This window comes from Octopus bimaculoides, chromosome 13 (assembly GCF_001194135.2).
Source record: "Octopus bimaculoides isolate UCB-OBI-ISO-001 chromosome 13, ASM119413v2, whole genome shotgun sequence".
Classification (NCBI taxonomy): Eukaryota; Metazoa; Mollusca; class Cephalopoda; order Octopoda; family Octopodidae; genus Octopus; species Octopus bimaculoides.
The window spans coordinates 55,551,082-55,552,398 of record NC_068993.1 but is presented as its reverse complement, the minus strand read 5'-3'; the positions used below and the strand labels follow the sequence as shown (position 1 = coordinate 55,552,398).

Genomic DNA, 1,317 nt, shown 5'->3' with positions numbered 1-1,317 from the left:
AAAAAAAAAAAAAAAAAAAAAAGAGAGATAGAGATTGTGTATAATTTATGATGTCTTTTCCATAAATAGTTCCCAGCAAAAACAGATGCTTGGAGAAATGTCTGTCATTTGTTGTTTTTGTTTTTTTTTGTAATTTTTTTTTGTTTTGTTTTTCCAATTTTTAAGATTTTCCTCGTCAACCTTCTTTCAATGTGATGTGTTTCGGTGTAGTACCAATAAATATACATACATTTCTGTGTGTAGGGGGAGGGGGCGGGGCGTGCATGTATGTATGTCAGTCGTTATTTATACAGTAGCAGGTGGAAAGTTAGAAAAACTGAGGGGGAAGGCGGGAGGAGAGCATTTTGAAATTTCACCATTTCTTTTTTGCCTATTGTTTGAAAGTTGTGTTGCTTTTTATTGACAATGAAACTTTTCATCGACAGGGAGACAACGTATTAAAGGGGGTGAGGTCCCCCTCTCACAGAATGATACACAAGTTTTGGAACAATATGCAATTTCTTATGTTGATAAGAAACGTTTACATGTGGAACAGTGAAATACAAGAAACCTTTGGGTTGCCAACTTTTCTTCTACTTTCAACTCCAGCAGCTGCGTGCACACACACACACACAGAGATTTAACAAAGGATCGAGTACTGACGGTGACCGGCTACACTTGATTACTTTCACCGGTAACAGAAATAGAGCGAAGAACTTTTGAGGTACAGGAGATTGCTGAGAGGAGCGGGGCAGGTATTGTGTCCTGACGTACTCGGAATTTTACATAGTCTCTATTCTCTCCCCATCGTCACTCTGACCAATATTCTTTTTTTAAATTGCCTTTTCCAAAATGGACTGTAATTTAAAAAAAAAAAAAGAAAAAAAATTAATTTTAATAATTGGTGTTTTATAATTATTTAGTCAGAGAGAGAGAGAGAGAGACAGGAGAGAGAAGAGAGAGAGACAGGAGAGAGAAGAGAGAGAGACAGGAGAGAGAAGAGAGAGAGACAGGAGAGAGAAGAGAGAGAGGCTGGGATCCCCAGCAATACATTTTTAAAGTAAGAGACCTTTGTGAAACTTTTCAGGAGAGAAATTACACAGAAGAATGTTGGAAAAGGGGCAGAATGAAAGAAGAATGAGAGGACAAGATAGTACTGTGTAGGCAATTTTCTCCTCAATAACAGTCAATACATCATGTCAGCCTTACACTTTGTACATACGTGCATGTGTGTGTGTGTGTGTATGTATATGTGAGTGTGTGCAACCAGTTTATTGCACAATGTCTGGTATTCTCCTGGAATGTGTCCCCCCCATCCACCCGTCCCTCCCTCCCTCC

At 38.7% G+C, this 1,317-nt stretch overlaps 1 protein-coding gene across 1 annotated transcript in view; it reads right to left on the bottom strand.

Moving 5' to 3' along the window:
* Window positions 1–6: 6 nt before the first annotated feature.
* Window positions 7–1,317, bottom strand: part of LOC106881566 (mesoderm induction early response protein 3) — a 42,463-nt gene continuing 41,152 nt past the window's right edge. The window contains exon 14 of the mRNA XM_052972499.1: window positions 7–836. Coding sequence (XP_052828459.1) covers window positions 773–836 — 64 coding nt within the window. The 3' untranslated portion in view covers window positions 7–772. The remainder of the gene's footprint in view (window positions 837–1,317) is intronic.